Here is a 17,178-nt window from a genome sequence, read left to right on the forward strand (position 1 = left end):
AGAAGGCGGCCAGCTTATCCCGCTCCTACCCAAACAGGTCTGTGAGGCAGAAGCAGTGGTCAGATCCCCGGGCCTCCCCAGTATAAGGGGGAGGTCCTGCCCGCCCCTGTGGCCTGTCCCTTGGGCCCAGGGCTTCTCTCGCTCAGAGCACAGGGACCCTCTACCCTGCCCTGCCCTTGGCTTTCAGGGCCGAGGACTCTTCACTGTGGCCTCTGCCTCTTAGCGGTGCCCACCCACCTCCGAGCCCAGCAAAGGTGGCAGCGCAAGGGGGTGAAAGGCTGTCCCACGCTGAGCTGCGCGCGGTAGGGGTTCAAAGGCACACAGACTGGTCCCCGATCTTCAAGACCTTCAAGAACGTAGAGCTGCAGAAGTGGCTAAGCCACACCCAGAGCATGGTCAACCCAAGTCCAGGGAAAAAGAAAGATGTCAATGGACATCTCTCTCATTCAGGCCTGAGGACTTCCTAGAGGAGGTGATGCTCACACCGGGTCTGGGAAGAACGGGTGGGTTTCTCCGGCCCCCACTTAAGAGTGGAAACTGCGGCCCAAAGCTGCCTGGGGAAGGGACGGCAAAGGCAGACTCAGGCCTAGAAGCTCGGGCTCTGGGGCGCTGCTGAAAGGAGCCTCGGATGCAGGACTCTCACCTGGAGCCAGCCTGCTTTCAGATCCCTTCCCGGGCAGGGAGGCACGCCGAGGAGCCGACGACAGATTAAGAAAAATTACAAACGAGCAAGCAAAACGCGGGGGTTCCTCCTGCGGGTCCAATTCGCTCCACGGGTCCTGCGCTTGGGCAGGCTGCGGGCGGTACCCCTTTAAGCGCCGTGGCACTGCCCAGCCAGCCCTCTGCCAGGGGACTTCCCCGGCACCAGCTGCACCGCCCCTCAGACCCGCCGCAGCCGCCGCGGCCGCCGGGACCTTTCCCCTACTTTCCGGGTCCTCAGGCCCCGCCCCTCACTCGGACCAAAACACGTGCCGCTGCCCGCCCTGCCAGATCACGCCTCGGCCAGGCTCCGATCACGCGGCTCCCCGCGGCGCCCATTGGCCGGCGGCGCAAGCGCCCGGCGCGGATTGGCTGCCGGGCGCCCGGCCCCGCCCCGATGGGGGCGCGGTGTATTTTGGTTTGCCTTCGCGCCACGCCCCCACGGCCGCTCCCTCCGCGGCCGCCCCGCCCCTCCCGCACGGCGAGGGCCGCGCCGGGGCAGAGCGGCGCGGGCGGGCGGAGGCTCGCGCCGGCCGCAGGAGCTCCGGGTCGCCGCCACCCGCGGCGCACGTGCGGCCGCTGCCGTGCGCTGAGCTCCCGCCCCGCGGCTGCTTTGTTGCCTGCGGGCCGCCGGCACCATGCAGACGCCGGGCTCTGTGGGATCGGGCGACGCGCAGGCGGTGAGTGAGCGCCCATCCGGGCGAGCGGCGAGGCGGGGACGTGCCGCCTGTGCGGGGCCGGGGCGTGGAGGAGGGCGGGGACGCATGGGGCCTAGCCGCGGCCCCACGGTTAGGGGCCAGCGCGGGCTCAGGCGCTGGGAGGGGCGGCAGCGGTGCAGGGACGCGCTGGGTGGCACGGGGGCGTGTGCCCCGCGCCGCCCTACGCGTAGCTTTGTCTGGAGTACCCGCAGCGAACCCCGCTTTGCCGGGTCCCAGCGCGGGGCTATTTCCAGCCATGACGTCACCAGGCCGTATGAGGAGGCGGCCGTTGGGCGGGGCGCGGCTGGCGGGAACGCGACAGGCGGGCGGCGGGGTCCGGCAGGCGGATGGTGGAAAGGGAGAGGGGGGCGGGCAAAAGCCGGCGGGAAGGTGGCACGCGGCGGGTGGGGCGGGCGGGGTTGGGGGGGTGGGACAAAGGTTGGCGGGAAGCCGGCAGGCGGTGGGCGACGCGGGGGGCGGGGTAAAGCTGGCGGGAAGGTGGGGCCGGGGAGGGGCAAAGCTGGAAGGAAGGTGGTACGTGGGGGGCGGGGCAAGACTGCGAGGAAGGCGGTACGTAGGGGGCGGGGCAAAGCTGGCCTGAAGACCACTGGTGTTGGGTGGAGGCACGGGGAGGGGCAAAGCTGATGGGAGGGCGGTACGTAGGGGGCGGGGCAAATTCGCATGAGGACCCCATGCAGTGGTTGGGGGTAGGGGGCGGGGCAGAGCTGACGGGAAGGCGGGACGGGGGCGGGGCAAAGCTGGCCTGAAGACCACATGCGGTGGGCGGGGCAGAGCTGGACGGAAGGCGGGACGTAGGGGGCGGGGCAAAACTGGTCTGAAGACTACCCGGGGTGGGTTGGGTAGAGGGCGGGGCAAAGCTGATGAAAGGTGGGGCGGGGGTGGGGCAAAGCTGGCCCGAAGACCACATGCGGTGGGCGGGGCAAAGCTGGCACGATGACCACATACGGTGGGTGGGAGACAGAGGGCGGAAGAAGGCGGGGTGGGGGAGGGGAAGTGGGTTGCTTCCTTCCTGAGCCTTGGCCGCCTCGTGTTCGGGCTTGAAGGCGGCTAGAACCTTGGTCGTCGAGACTCGAGGACCCTGGGGGCCCGAGAGAGGTCAGGGTGTGCTGTGCCCCTCCGTTCCTGCCGCCCTCAGCCCCATGTCTGTGATCTCACGGTTCTGGGGACCCAGCGGTCAGAAGCTGGGCCAGAGGCGGTCGCGCCCCTGGCGTGCTCTGGGGGGACCTGGCTGGACAAAAGGATTTGATGCTTAGGCGAGCTGAGTGCAGACGTGTGTCATTGTAGATTTAAAGGGTCTTTGGGAAGGGATTAGTTGATTCCAGTTGCTTCTGTCCCCCCTTCCTGCTTTGAAAGACCAGTGTGACCTGCAGGAAAGATGTCCATCGCCTGGGTTGCAGTAGATTTTTAAAATTCTTCCTATCTCCTGCCTAGCCTTGTGGTGTTAAGGAGTGGCTGAGTGTTCCTGCGTCTGGGGAACAGGGCTCCCCCAGCATGGGCTCCACCTTGCTGGCACACATGGCGTTCAGCCCCCGGCAAGTCCTGTGTGTGGTGATGCCCTGACTTTAGAAGGCTGCGCTCAGGGCTTTAGAGAGTTGCAGAAACGCACCTGCAGGGACCCCCTTCGGGTGGCTCTGACAACCCGGAAGACCCGAGCCTGTGCCAGTTTCTCCCTCGGGGCTTACACCTGAGCAATTAAAGGCTTACTGGTCATTTCCTGCAGGAAAACGTGAACGTAACTTTTTTTTTTTTTTTTTAAGAATCAGGGTTTTCAGTGGAAAATGCTTGCCAGCCAAGCCCAGTCGTCTTCACTTGTCAGAACGCTGGCTTCAGTGAAATTGGCATGAATGTTCCGTTGGCATATTTTGTACAGAAACGGGGTTTGTGTGTGGAGTCTCGTGTGTGTGTTACGTGCATAGTGCGCACACTTGGTGTGCGTATCCTCGCACCCATCAGGGTTGCCCTCTCAGTTTCCCCCAGACTGAGAAACCACTGTGTTGTGTCGCCTTTAGGTTGACATCATGGACATATGTGAGTCGATCCTGGAGAGGAAGCGGCACGATAGTGAAAGGTCTACGTGCAGCGTCTTGGAGCAGAATGACATCGAAGCGGTTGAGGCGCTTGTTTGCATGAGCGCCTGGGGTCAAAGATCCCAGAAAGGGGAACTGTTAAAGATAAGACCCCTCACACCTGTCTCTGACTCTGGGGATGTCACTGCCACGGTGCATGTTGACACAGCCGCACCTGAGCTACCAAAGGACTTCGATTCTTTATCGACTCTGGTAAGAAGTGGGGAGAAGAGCGTCTTATGTAGTGACTAGGCCATGTTAAATAAATGTGTTGAAGAACTAGTGGGAGATTCATTGGGATGCTGGTAGTCAAGGGCAGGACCTCTGGGTCCTCAGGATGAAAGCTCTCATCCCTGGAAAATACGCTCTTTCCATTAATAGATCCCAGCTTGCAGCCACAGGGCTACAACATTCATAAGATGAAACCTACAGATGGATGTGAGGAAGTAAAACGTACTCGCTTCCCTGGGGATTTCCAGGGTGGGACCCAGTCTGGGATCAGGAAATACGGGTGGAGACAGCCTGTGTTTGGCCCCAGCCTTCATTAGCTGGGTTCCCACTCTGGCCTCTGCCTCCCCAGAGCAACCCATTTCTTACCTGTAGGGGTTGGGTGCGGTCAGGCAAGGTTTTGGTTTGTGTTTCCTTACCTTGCTGGAGCCACGGAATTGCTGGGAGAGATTGCTTCTCGGCTTGTAAAGTTGAGAACGGCCAGTTGCTGACAGAGGTGAAGGACCAGAATCTCGGGGTGCTGCGCTGGAAGCTCGCTGGAAGGAGAGCGTGGCAGGCAGACCTGGGAGAGGGAGGGGAAGGGACTCGTGGGCAGTGGGAGAATTCCCCAAAGAGTGAGCCAGAGCCCCCTCGCGGAGTCGCTGGCACCGGGCCCTGCCGCCGGGAGGCCGACCGGGAGTGGGAAGTGCCGGGCGCTGCGAGAGGGGCGTCGTTCAGGCAGGGCCACTGGTGAGAGCGTGGCTTCGGGGGGCCGTTCCAGCAGACTTTTACCTCGCGTCTAATAGTGTGTGCAATGGCTCACGCTGGGGTGTGTGCAATGGCTCACGCTGGGGTGGTGGTTTTTAATTGAGAATCAGAAATCATTGTGAAAAGCTCTTATTTTGAATATAAATTTGTTTTCTCATCTGTGGGCCTAATAGTTAATGGCTCGTTGCAGTTGCCATGCAAGGCCAGGAGTGGCACTGATGTTATTAAAACTAAGCACATTGACTGGTTTGGGCGAGGTCAGGAAAGGGGGAGGAGCCTGGAAAGTGACCTAGCTCAGCGAGCCTTGCAAGCCGTGATGTGATGCCGGTGAGCAGGCTTCCGTGAGGCTTTTGTAGATACTTTTTAAAGGCCCTGGGGGCAGCGTGACCCAAATTAAGTCCCCTTGAAACTGTAACCAAGACCACCTTTTCACACAGTACTTTTTTTTTTAAGTGCATGACTCCTCCTCAGAGCCCTGACCTCGTGGAGCCATCGACAGGGACACTTGTTCCTTCCCAAGTAACTGATTCCAAAGCATGCATGGTCACGGCCATGCCCCCAGCCTCTGCTGGCGCAGCCCAAGTGCTGAGCGGGAAGGCGGAGAGGGCGCTTCCTGCTTCGCAGCCAGAGTCCCCGGAGCCAGCCCGCAGCCCCTCCTGCAGGCCCGTGGTGACAAGTGTCATCCGCCACACGGCGGGGAGTCCAGTTCCTGGCCACGTTCCTGCCGCCCAGATTCAAGAGCGCCAGCTTTCCGTCAGCGGAGGAGAAGCACCGTCTCTGGGACGGCTGGAAGCTTTGCTGGCCACACGGCTCACAGACCGCCCGCTGGCCGCGGACTCCTCATCCGGCCAGCCTTGCTCGCACAAGGCCGGTGGCCTGGTCCCCGCCGACAAAGGCCAGCAGGCTGGGTGGCCTGTCGCGATTCAAACCTGCTCACCAAAGAATTATGAAAGTGACTTGTCGAGGAAAGCCATCCCTGTGATCTCTGTCCCCGTCCCCAGTTCCCCTGTCTTTTGCCAAATGATCCCTGTGACTGGACAGAGTGGCACGTTTTCAGCTGTTTTGAAGCCCCCTCCCCAGGCGTGTGCGGGGACGGCGAAGCCCATCCTCCCCCACGCTGCTGCGGTGGCCCGGCCTGTGTTCGTGGGGCCGCCTGTGCCTCAGGGGGCCGTGATGCTGGTCCTGCCGCAGGGGGCCCTGCCCCCGCCTGCGGCCTCGTCACCCGGCGGGGTGGCTGGGGGCAGCACCAGGCTCCTGCCCCTGGCCCCCGCTCCAGTGTTCATCACCTCCGGCCAGAACTGTGCCCCTCAGGTAGACTTTTCCCGAAGGAGAAACTATGTTTGCAACGTCCCGGGCTGCCGCAAAACCTACTTCAAAAGTTCCCACCTCAAGGCCCATCTCCGCACTCACACAGGTGAGTCCCGAGCGGTAGGTGCGAGAACACCGGGTCCTGGGCTCGGGGGACGCGGAGCCTTCCTCCAGTGGGAGGGGCTCGTGAAAACCACTGGGAAAGGGGGAAATCTGGCCTCCTTCCCTCCGGTCCTGAAAAACCCTCACAGTCTTGTAGGGATTGGGGGTTACTGGTAGTATAACCATCATTGGTTTTTCTAGAACATGCCATGTGCTCATCCCCGTAGGTAGAATGTATGGTTCCGGGATCGCGGCTCTTTGATAGGTTTTTAAGGTGATGCTCGTACCGCTCCTCTATCTCCATATCACAGGAGACGCCTCAGTCTGTCTGGCAGCATTTTAGAAAACGCGGATTTCACATTCAGTAAATACCAGCGTAACCTACTTTAGTTCACTCTGGGGAAAGGTCTGTCTAAAGTATGGAAAAGCTTGAATTCAAAAATCTGTGAATTTGAAGGGAGTGTAGTTTTCTTATTTGAGGAAATACATAGTTTTTCATTCAGAAAAGTGACTGTAATTATTTAGTGACCTCTTTATTATCGCGCCAGCTCGGTCCCGTAGAATTTTTGGCAACGAGGGAAGTGTTCTTTGTCCCATTAAGGTAGCCACTAGCCATATGCGCTTGAAATATGGACAGTGTGACCAAGGAAGTACATTTGTCCTTAAGTTTATACTCACACAGCCGTGTGGGCTGGTGGCCGCACGGCTCGCTGGGGTCGGGGAGCCGCTGGGAGAGCTGCTGCTTCAGCAGGTTACGTTAGCGCGGCGCTGTCGTTCCGTGGCGCTCTTGTTCCTCGCGTCACTGTTCTCCTGTTGCGTTTATAAGGCTGCTGTGGTTAAATAGTCTGCTCGTTAAACTCCCCTTTCAGACGGTCACACTCTCCATAACCGTAAGCGCAGTCACCGGTCACGCAGGGTCCGCAGCGCAACGGACATACTCTAGATCAGGGACCGCCCTTCCGCCGGAACGTCTGCTGACGGCCTGTGGGACCGCACGAGTTGGGGGATGCAGCGCAGGCGGGGCCGCAGTGCGCTTCGGGCGGGCGGTTTCTAGTTCGCACACCAGAGCTTGCATGTGGCAGCTCGCACTGGCACAGCGAAGCAGAGTCCAGGATTCAGGCCTGACGGTCACGGCTGCATCGGAGGGAGTGGATGCCTCTGAGGGGCTCTGCTTTTCAGGGAAGGAATTCTTTCAAGAATTTCCCCCTACCCCAAGCTATAACAATGAAAGATTTATTTTTATTTCAAAGAATCTTTGGGGGCTTCTGGGTGGCTCAGTTGCTTGAGCTTCTGACTCTCCATTTCAAGCTCAGGTTATGCGATCATGGTTTATGGGTTCAAGCCCCACCGCAGACTCACGCTGCTGACAGTGCGGAGCCTGCTTGGGATTCTCTCTCCCTCTCTCTCTGCCTCTCCCGCCCTTCTCCCTCCCTCTCTCTCTCTCTCAAAATAAATAAGCTTTAAAAAAAATATATCTTTAGAACTGTGAGATTAGTTTGACATCTTTGGGCCCTGGCATACGTGTTATGTTTTTGGGGTGTGGCAGAAAGAAATGCATCTTGGAGGATTTCTTGTCATTTGAGTAGCTCAGTGCCAGGGCAGCTCAGCTGGTCAAGCTTCCGACTTCAGCTCAGGTCACGATCTCACAGTTCTGGTTCAAGCCCCGCGTTGGGCTCTGCGCTGACGGCTCAGAGCCTGGAGCCTGCTTCCCATTCTGTCTCCCTCTCCCTCTGTCCCTCCCCTGCTCGTGCTCTGTCTCTTTCTGTCTCAAAAATAAAGTTACAAAAGATTTAAAAAAAAAAGAATAACTCAATACCAGAATAATCAGATACTACTTTCTTAAATTTCGATGAATAGAATTTAAAAATGACATGTGTTGACCTGTCCAATAAGGTGCTGAGCACTTACATTTTCTTTCATGCGCATCTTCCTGCCTCTTAGGCGAGAAGCCTTTCAGCTGCAACTGGGATGGCTGTGATAAAAAGTTTGCTCGTTCCGATGAACTTTCTCGCCACCGCAGAACTCACACCGGGGAGAAGAAGTTTGTGTGCCCCGCGTGTGAGCGGCGTTTCATGCGCAGCGACCACCTGACGAAGCATGCGCGGCGCCACATGACGGCCAGGAAGGCGCCCGGCTGGCAGGCAGAGGTTGGCAAACTGAACAGAATCGCCTCCGCAGAGAAATGTGGGGGCCCCCTGGCGACCCCGCCGGCCTCCGCCTGAAAGGTCAGCCGAGCATCCGCCCGCAGGAACCTTCCGAAGCAGCTTTCAGGAATGGAACTGATGACTTTCTCTTCCAAAAAAAAAAAAAAAAGGTCTTGGGGGGCTCGGAGAAAGTGGGGAGTTGGTTCTGATGAAAGTATATTAACTTTACTTTTTTTGTTTGGGACCCTGTTCAATATCTTTTGTAGTTTCAGAAGTTGTTGTTTTTTTTTCTTTCTTTCTTTTTTTTTTGAGGAAATGGAAGAAAATTTGAGCATCTGAATCACCAGCATTCAAATAGACATTTTGGCAATAAAGTTTACACAATCTGGGGTTTTACAGCCTTTCTATTCACGTTTTGTAGAAATGAGACAGGGTACTGACTTTTATACTGTTTTTTATTAAAATATTTATATTGTTGGTGTTCAAATCACCACTTTCTAGATAGGTGATTTTCGGTCTTCTTTTCGGTGTTCCACAGTGTTTTTCGTAATAACTCTTTTAGTAAATTTGGCATATTATTCAGCGACAAAAAGAAAGAAATTGCCAGTCTACAACAGGCCCTTCAGATCTAAGAATTGTTACGAATCAGAACTAGTTGAATGGGGGCTTCTTAAATGGGGGGGGGGGGGGACTTGCATTCAGCTTTTCGTAGCATTTTCAAGGGGAATTCCAGGCAACCATTCCTTTAAGGCTGTAGCCCAAGGAATTAAAATTTTGGTTAAGTAGAACGAGTCATTTATCTATGTCCATGGTGTGACTTGTGAAGGCTGTATCCCAGAGAATAATTTAAAATTCCTGATAGCTACACGGTGACCAGGGAGCTGCTGTTGGATCTGAGTGCCTGTGGTTTTGGGGGCCATTGCTCTGCCGAGAGCAAACTACTTAGTTGCCTGTTTGTACCTCAAACACCAAAAAAAGGTAATGTTATAAGCACTCACACCCAGCCCCTTCATTAATGGTCAGTTGACTTCTTTTGCTGTGGCCTTATTCATAGTGTTAGAGTAACTTCTACTCTAGAGTAGGTAGAGTAGAAGTAACTTCTTAGAGAAGAAGAAAACGTCCTTATTGGCTGGAGGAACTTTCCACCAAAGTACAGTTTATCTGAGGTAAAGTGTACACGCAAACAGCCCAGCTCCAATATTCCAATTCCTTTAATTCTTAAGAACTATAGGAAACGCAAGTTACACCAAACAGCAGTACTACTACCGGCTTCTCTTTCGTTCATTTCATTTGAAGGAAATTGATCAAACGGAATTACTCGGATGGGGTGTTGTGCAGTCCACCTAGAGAATGAGACCCCTGGCAGCACCCGGAATCCGTGTGATCACAAGTCCTAATTATACGGACACCACGACCCGGGTGTTCGGGAAGCCACGGGTACTGCTTTTGTTGGACGGCGTTGGGAATCCAGGCAACATGGGGCGCGCAAGGGACGGACGAATGCGGCCCCGCGTCATGAGCCTGGAGTGGGCTTTATTGTGCTGCGCGTGCTTAGATCTTGCCTTTGCGTCTTATATTGGCATTTACTTTCATCAAAATGATGGTAAGGTGAAATATGAAATAAATATAATTAGGTTTTCTGTTCAGGTCCCTTTAATATGGTAACCATCACCTGGTCATTCACTGTATGTTTACTTGATAGCCCGTAAATCGCCCTTTAGCGTCAGCTGCTAACTGGCATACGAGTCTGAGCCCTGGCTGTTCCATTCAGACGGCTTTCCCGTTTTTGTTCACCTCCGTGCTGAGTATTCCTACCGGTTGCAAGAGAACCATAATTAAATGTATTGTAGCTCGTGTTTCCCCACCCTGAGCCTTTTCTCTCTTCCGCCTACATCTTAAATCAGCATAAACGTTTCTGACTGTATGTCGTAAATGGCATTAAATTTGTATATTCTTCTTAATTATGCAAAGTAACGGAAGTCCTAGTGCTGAGAATACGAGGTCATTGAGAATTGGGTCGCTCGTCGCATTAAACTTCATTCTCTAGGCAGCGCGGTTTCTAAAGAATAGAGATGTTAAAATTTGATTTCTACTTCCATTTCCTGATTAGATTTAGAAATACCTTCTATAAACTTTCCTCTCTCTGTTTGTTGACTGAAAGACTATAAATTAGGAGAGTTTCCAGTTGGAAAATCCTGTCCTGAGAACCAGAGCCTTGTGTTACCTCTGCCGGAAGTGGAGCTTGTGTGGCGGCCCCCCCTCCCCCCCCGCCCCATGCACTTTATTGCCTGAGCAATTTTGCTTGATCTTTTTTGACTTTGAGCCTTTTGTAGTTTCAATAATAAAATTTTAAATGTTTCAGAATTATGCTTTATGTAACAGACTTTGACTTATTTAAATGAACATGTGTGATGTAGCTTTTTTCTTTGAATCGTATAAAACGTTTTTGATTTGCAAAACTGGACTTGTGTCCTGTGTCATTTAGCTGCACCAGGAGATACCCAGGATCTTCTCGGGAAAGAACCTACAGAATTCACAGTGTGTCGGCCCCGCCTAAGCTGCTGTTGGCTCGGGTTCTGCTCTGCACCCAGGGCACCCTGCGGATTCCTTGGAGGCTTCTTTACAAAGGACATGAGCAAAGAGGCTGCGTCTGCGCGCCCCCGGTCATGCTGCTCTTGTTCTGGCAGGTGAGCCTGTGAGAGCCACGGAGCCCGTGACAAGGTGGGACGAGAGGGCGCGCCTCCCTCCTCCCCCTCCCCTCCTCCAGCCCAGATCTATGAGTGTATCGCAGAGCCACGGTCTTCGCTCCTGCTCTCGCGGTGTGTTGTGTCTTAAACCCACTCCAGCCGGGCTCGCGTCCACACCTCACTAGAGGAGCAGAGACCTCCCCGAGCTCGGGCCTCAGTCTTCATGCTGGTCAGCCCCATGGTCCCTGCCCCCCAAGGCCGCACCCCTGTTTCCCTCGTGCTGCACTGTCTGCTCCTCCGCCCGCAGCCCCCTCTCCCTGACCCCCTCTCCACCTCCCTCCCAAAACCATGTGATCTCTTCCAGTCTCATGACTCGGAAATAACGTCTCCACCGTAGAGACACCCGTGTGTGTCTCTGCCCCCCGCACCTCTCGCCTGAGCATCAGGACCCCCTCTCCCGCTGTCTACACGATGTGCGTTCGAGCAACGTCTCCACACCCGCCTTACTCCCCGCCGACCCCACGGTCTTTACAGAGAGCGAGTCCGTCCTTCGGGCGTCCCGGTGCAAACCCTTGGCGTCGCCTGGCCTCCTTTCTCACTGCACACGCCGTCTTCACAGGCCTGTGGACTCACTGCCTTCCAAAGCCGGCCACCCTGGCATGCGATTCAGTGGGCCACACTGCTCCTGTGCGTGTGTGCGCTTGTGTGCGCGTGTGTGCACGTGCAGGTGAGGGGTTGGCAGCGGGGGATCAAAGATGATAATGGGCCTTGTACCTAGCAATTCCGCAGTCCGCCTAGGAAAGTCTCTCCGACTCTGAACGCCTTTGTTTCCAGGGGACAGTCTGTGGCTTTGTACCTGCTGTCCTCTGTGGTCACCAGGGTTCTGCTTTCGGGCTCTCACATCCACCGTGCCTCATGTTCCAACCTGCCTTTGTTCAGGGACTTTTACATGAGGAACTTGAGAATGTTCCTAATAGCTGGGCCCCCTCTTGGGAGAAAGCCCAGGCACCAGGACCCCCCCACTCGGGTGAGACACAGCCCCCTCTGAGGGAGGGAGGTTTGTTCCCTAAGGCCTCAGCCACTCACTCAGGAGTCCGTGGGTCCCCGGGCTGTCCTGAGCTGGCCCTGCCAACAGCTGCTGCTCCCCAGCACGTCGGGCTGAGCTCAGGGGACACCCTGGCCAACAAGCATAGCGGTAAGATGCCGCAGGCCCAGTGCTGGGCAGGGGTGCACGTGTGCAGTGGAGACGACAGTCCTCCAGAGCAGGAGCCCTGAGTGTTCATGCTTCCTCAGCTCTCGGCACCCAGTTCTGATGGCGACCTCTGGGGAGCCTTCCCAGGGCCCCTCTTTTCTGGACTTAGGACTAGAGTTTCTGCCAGGGGCCCCTGGGTGGCTCAGTCAGTTAAGTGTCCAACTTTGGCTCAGGCCATGATCTCATGGTCCATGAGTTCGAGCCCTGCATCGGGCTCTATGCTGACAGCTCAGAGCCTGGAGCCTGCTTCGGGTTCTGTGTCTCCCTCTCTCTCTGCCCCTCCCCTACTTGTGCTCTGTCTCTCAAAAATAAGCATTTTTTAAGAAAGGCTAGAGATTCTGTCTTTAAGACTAAAATCTGTCATGTTGAATTTTACTGCAAGTCTAATCTGCCTGCTGAAATGTAAGCTCCTCCTTGACAGGGATCATATCACATCCGCCTACCCCCCTCCATCCATCCACCCACCCACCCTCCCATCCACTCACCCCTCACCCATCCATCTACTCCCCATCCATCCATTATCCACCATCCAGCAGCATTTAATGAACTCTGTGTTGGGGGCAGAAACCCAGAGATGACCCATTGTAGTTTCTGCCCCTGAAGAGCTCATAGTCCCGTAGGTAAGACGTGAAAGCACGTGAGGAACGTTTTGAGCAGCAAACAGGGTACAAGCATAGAGGGTCAGGGAGCGCTGTGCAGTGAGGGGCTGATGTGCTTCTGGAGAAATCTCCTGGGGGGGACATCTGAACTAAAGGTGAGGGGAAGGTTTTCCAGGCCCCGGACAGGACAGCAGAACAAAGATGCCGACATACACCCCAGGCTGCAGGTGCCAGGGGTGCGGTGTGAGGGCCCCAGTGGCAGGGTGGGCGGGGGTTGGTGGGGAGGTGGCCTGGTGTCTTCCCTGAGGGCCAGGCAAGCATCGCTGAGGGTTCCGTGGGGGTTCCCCTGGGGCGGAAATAGGGAAGCAGCCACACTTGCTCCAGACTCCCCAGGATCCTGGTGAGGGATTTGGGGAGGCTGCGGTCTTTGCCCCTTCTCCCCCTTTCCTCAACTTCCCTTTCATGCCCACACCTCACCGCCTCTCCTGGCCAAATTAACTGCCCAGCCTTCTTTCAGGGACCTGTCCTTGTAATCACACCCCTGCGTTCACCTGTTTGTCCCCTTCCATAGACTGTGCGTCCCCTGAGGACAGGGGTGACAGCCCCTCCTTGTGGCTTGTCTGTGTCCCTAAACCCTAGCATCTTACAAGGCTCCGGAACTCCCTCAGTGTTTGTTAAGTGTTGGGGGAGGGAGATTCTTGCTCAGGTCGGATCGCTCTGGCTGCAGGGACTGGAGGGGTGAGGCTGGGCCAGGAGTTGTTAGGAGATGCTGGCCAGCAGAGAGAAGGGAGCGTGCTAAGAAATAATGGGCTCTGGGGCGCCTGGGTGGCTCTGTCAGTTGAGCGTCTGACTCTGGCTCAGATCATGAACTGACAGTTCGTGGGTTCGAGCCCCACATTGGGCTCTGTGCTGACAGCTCAGAGCCTGGAGCCTGCTTCAGATTCTGTATCTCCCTCCCTCTCTCTCTGCCCCTCCCACTTGTACTCTCCCTCCCTCTCAAAAATAAACATTTAAAAAAAATTATTTTTAAGAAATAGATGGTGTCTGAGAGGCAAAGGCTGTGAGGTCTTGATAGGAAAAGCGGGGAGGTGGGCAGTCCTGTCTCCCCCAGCGGTCCCGTCCAAGGGCGCGTGCGGAGGGACGGATGGCCCGGCGCAGAGGCGGCGGGGAAGAGGGCGGCCTTCCATCCCACTGCGACGTCCACCAGGCCCTGGCCTCCTGGCCGGCAGGGATTTGGTGGGCGGCACTGACGTGGCCCGAGGCAGGCCAACCATGCAGCCACGTGTTGCCGGAAGACACCCTACCTTTCTGAACTTTAATTTCCTCATGTATGAAATGAGGGCCAAGTAAAGACCAGAGACCACACGCCTGTCTCCGTGTCTGGCATTTTCATTTCCCGTGTGGAAGAAAACCTGAGTTGTTTCCTACCCCGGGGAGCCAGGGCCCCTTGAAGGGTAGCTGTTTGGGGCCCACAGATCCAGAACGGGCTTACGTCGTATTCTTGCATCGCCAGCTGCCTTCGAGAGTGGCAGGGACTGTGCTAAAGAGCAAAGAAGCCACTCAGAGGGACGGCCACGGGCCAAGTTGTGGCAGCGTGAACATTAAAGTAATAGAAATATGGATCCCATTCCTGCCCAAGAAGGAATAGTAAGAACCGAACACCCCCCTCACATCTGAAAGAGCGAGGGCACGATAGTGTTTCCACGGAACTGGACCTCTGGGCCATGAGAGACAGTCACCCCTGAGAGACAGGAGATCAGTGGGCTGAACACTACAGCTGCCCCCAGTTTGCTGCCTTGAGGAAATTTCCAGGCTGCGGTGGAGGGAGGGGAAACCAGGCGGGACCCAGAGGGGTCCCTGGGTTGAGACGGCACTGACGGTCCAGGGACACGAAGGTGGTGAGGCATCAAAGGACAGAGCGCCGAAGAAGACAGGACAGACAATCCTGGAGACCCACCAAGGTATCCCTGAGCAGACCTCGCGTGCACAGACCTCGGGGCGTCAATGCCCTGAAACCAGAGACAACGGTGTACACACGGGCATGGGTCCATCTTATGTCTATTTATTTTTGAGAGAGAGAGAGAGTATGTGTGTGTGTGAGTGGGTAGGGGGCAGAGAGAGGGAGGCACAGGATCCGAAGCAGGCTCCAGGCTCTGAGCTGTCAGCACAGAGCCCGATGCAGGGCTTGAACTCACGGACTGAGAGATCATGACCTGAGCCAAAGTCGGACACTTAACCGACTGAGCCCCCCAGGCGCCCCTAGGGGGACCATCACTTTTATCAGCTTCTCAAAGGGCGACTCGACATAGAGATGTGCTCTTGAGGCTAAGGCTCCTCAGAGGAGCCACAAAGGGGACTCATGAGGGGACAGGACATTGGCCGGGCCAGCCCCATGCCCACCGGGCTCCATGTTCAAACCCAGGGAGATGGCTGTGCGTGTAAATCCAGGGAGCCGTGACACAAGGTGCCCAGGCCGTGTCGCTGTGGGATGCCACTACCAAAGTATCACAGAGGGGGTGGCGTGCCCTTGCCCTCCCCAAAAAGACTCTGAGATGTTGGCTTTGGCAATGGCCGGGACCCTGAAGCAGCTGTGTTTATTCACAGACCCAGAGCCTGTGGTTGGGCGCCGGGGGGCACCACTGAGCACGGGCTCCCCAGGCCAGTGAGCACGAGGCTGGGGGCACCTCTCAAACATAATACGGGGATGCCAGAAAATGCAGAATTCTTCTGCTAAATGGAGGGGGGCTCGAGGTCACGGGGCCTCGTGTAGCCGCCGGAGCATCCCCGAGAAAGCTGTGCCCTCTTGGTAGACCAGACCCCAGCTGGCCTCCTGCGGAGCACAGACCAGCTCCTCCACCTACGCCGAGGGTCCCCCTCCTCACAACCAGGCCCCCACTTCTTACCTAAATGGGCTTTACAGTGACAGGGCTCCCAGCCAGCCGTTTGTCATTCAGGCTTCCCGGTAACCGTGGGCGGCAGGATGGACAGACGGCCTCTGCCCGCTGCAAAAGTGAGGAAGCTGCGATCCCTAGATCACTGGAAAGTGAGGCCAAGACCAGAGCCCGGGCCTCCCCAGGGAGCCTGGCTACTTCCAACCCCACGTTTTCCAAGGTCGCATGAGCCGTGTGGCCGGCAGGGTGCAGACCACAGCGGCCCCTGAGCCTGCTCGCCCTCTCCTGTCACATCTGTGTCTTGTGCTCCTGGGCCCGCCTCGCACAGACCCTGGTGGGGAGCGCGCCCTCTTCAAGTACTTGTACAAATTGCACACTCACACTCACACGCACACACTCACACACTGCTTCTGTGGCCTGTGCTTCGCTCACGTAAGGTGCTACTTCTAAGGTTGTATTATTTTTATTTGCCACTCAGATTCTCTCCTGCCAGAGTGGTAGGAAACAGCCCTGCCCTCTGCACTTTCTCCGCTTCGCCTACACCGTGGCCCTCTTGGGGCTTAGCCAGCCCACGTCAGGAGCGACACTGCCGCAGCGGTTCTTGTTGCCAAGCGGTGTCGCTGTTGCCAGCAGGCCACAGGCCCCCGACACTGGGAAGGGCAGCCCCGTGCCCCTGCTTGGCGCCACACGAAACCACGCGCTCCTTCAGCCCCCTGGGTACCCGCACCCCCAGGCACCCGCTCCACGGGGTGTCCAGTGGGCCTTACACTAAGTGTCACCTTTCCTTCCCGGCGTCCACACCCCACAGAGAAAGCAGCTTCTCCTCTCCGGCCCTGGAAACTGAAGATCTCAGCACGTCAGAAAACAAGAGTCCTGCCCACTTGTCATGGTCGGATCTCTCCCCAGGGGGTCCAGATGTCCCCACACCAAAGCTCTGATTCCGTGCTGTCTCCTTCCTGGAGGAGGGCACCGACCTTCAGAGCCTCAGAGGTGGTTTAGCCTCCTGACACCCGAGAAGGCCTTTCTTCTGCCTAATTATCGCCAGAACAGAACGTCCACCCACACGGACTAGCCCTTCGGTGGGGCGTCGACTTTACCTTCTCCAGAGTGAATGTGTGTTTATGGGTGTCCCGGCCCCACACACAGCACGTCCTCCCGGACAGAGACCAGACCCAGCTCACGCACGGACCCGCCACCGAGCGGAGGGGCCAGGCCCACAGTGGCAGGGGGCTCAGGAGACGTGGCCCCGGGCAGCATTGAGCAGGACCTCCAGCGGGCCACAGCCCACGAAAGGCAGCCCAGGGTGAAGTGGCTCTAAGACTCTGGACCATCGGGGGCTCCTGGGGGGCTCAGTCAGGTAAGCATCAGACTTCGGCTCAGGTCATGATCTCACGGTTCGTGGGTTCGAGCCCTGTGTCGGGCTCTGTGCTGACAGCTCAGAGCCTGGAGCTGCTGCGGATTCTGTGTCTCGCTCTCTCTCTGACCCTCCGCCACTGTGCTCTGTCTCTCTCTGTCTCAAAAATAAATAGATATTTTTGTGGGGATGAGCACTGAGTGTTATGTGGAAACTAATTTGACAATAAACTATTTGTAAAAAAATAAAAAATAAATAAATAGATATTTAAAAATTAAAAAAAAAGACACTTTTCTGCATTCGGGATATTAAAAAAAAAAAAAGACCTAAGAATGACTGCTTTGCTTTGATTACATGCATTCACCTTGACTTCCACACAGAC

At 56.4% G+C, this 17,178-nt stretch overlaps 1 protein-coding gene across 2 annotated transcripts; it reads left to right on the plus strand.

The window, feature by feature from the left end:
* Positions 1-1,221: 1,221 nt before the first annotated feature.
* Positions 1,222-10,380, plus strand: KLF11 (Kruppel like factor 11). Of its 2 annotated transcripts, none has more exons than XM_039231085.1 (4): positions 1,222-1,379; positions 3,428-3,697; positions 4,913-5,873; positions 7,811-10,380. In XM_039231085.1, exons 1-4 carry the CDS (start codon positions 1,338-1,340, stop codon positions 8,089-8,091), a joined length of 1,554 nt encoding a protein of 517 aa, XP_039087016.1. In that variant the 5' UTR covers positions 1,222-1,337; the 3' UTR covers positions 8,092-10,380. The 2 variants fall into 2 exon arrangements, with proteins under 2 accessions (XP_039087016.1, XP_039087017.1); XM_039231086.1 differs by lacking the exon at positions 1,222-1,379 and adding an exon at positions 3,142-3,150.
* Positions 10,381-17,178: the final 6,798 nt, after the last annotated feature.

This window comes from Hyaena hyaena, unplaced genomic scaffold (assembly GCF_003009895.1).
Source record: "Hyaena hyaena isolate Hyena2069 unplaced genomic scaffold, ASM300989v1 scaffold_53, whole genome shotgun sequence".
Classification (NCBI taxonomy): Eukaryota; Metazoa; Chordata; class Mammalia; order Carnivora; family Hyaenidae; genus Hyaena; species Hyaena hyaena.